At 40.7% G+C, this 850-nt stretch overlaps 1 protein-coding gene across 1 annotated transcript in view; it reads left to right on the plus strand.

The window, feature by feature from the left end:
* Positions 1-277, plus strand: part of FSCB (fibrous sheath CABYR binding protein) — a 56,104-nt gene extending 55,827 nt beyond the window's left edge. Inside the window, exon 3 of the mRNA XM_030884880.2 lies at positions 182-277. Within this exon, the coding sequence (XP_030740740.1) occupies positions 182-277 (96 nt within the window). The remainder of the gene's footprint in view (positions 1-181) is intronic.
* Positions 278-850: the final 573 nt, after the last annotated feature.

Consider the following 850-nt stretch of genomic DNA (forward strand, 5'->3'; position numbering starts at 1 on the left):
TGACTCATCCAGGATCCACCCACTAAGCTTTTCCTTAAAATTTCCCGCCCTCCCACCCTTTTCTTTAACTTGAAATGCAACTTCATCTCCATTTTATAAAATTACCAGAAGCATAGATTGTGCAAATTAGCAACTGAAATTTTTTCTACAAATCTGTGTCCATCTGTTTTTTTAATTTCAGGAGGATTTGGCTTTCATCTGCATGGTCCTACTAATGCCTTACTACCGTTTGAACAAGTGCCTCATGCTTGCTGTCACTCACCAGCCTAGGATGTAAGAGGATTTCCCAGTGGTTCCTGAATCTTGTAAACTGGAAGCTTTCTGTTTTCCTAAACTCTCTGGGGGAGACCACAGCTTGGGCTCAGTTCCAGTTAAGCATAACTGCCTGTGGTTATTTCTAGCGTGTGGCTTGGTAGCAGAGATGCTCATCTGAGTGTTATCTGTGTCTAGTACAGTGACTATGAAATCAAGGCGTATACCTAGTGGTGGCATAATTGTGCAGAATAAATGAATTCCTGAAAGATGTACAGTGCAAAATACAGAAGATCTCTCTATATATAAAAGGATTGCCTAGAAACAAACAAATGTTACTTTCTGATCTTTAAAAAGAAGCTAGTTTTTGACCTGGGTTGCTTAACAAGACTATTTCACCTGTGTTTTGTTCTCAGTTACTAATGCATATGTGTTTCCCTCCAGAGCACCCAACAGTTCTTTACAAAACCTTGATTTCAAACTCCACAGTCTCTCCTGGAGAGAAAGATGAGACTGTCTGCTCTCTGTAAAGATTTGGTCTCAGAAACTCTAGGGAGTTCTACTCTGCCCGGTGGCACTGGAACTACGTACTGCTTAA

This window comes from Echinops telfairi, unplaced genomic scaffold (genome assembly GCF_000313985.2).
Source record: "Echinops telfairi isolate 266 unplaced genomic scaffold, ASM31398v2 ScPeMD7_18;HRSCAF=68, whole genome shotgun sequence".
Taxonomy (NCBI): domain Eukaryota; kingdom Metazoa; phylum Chordata; class Mammalia; order Afrosoricida; family Tenrecidae; genus Echinops; species Echinops telfairi.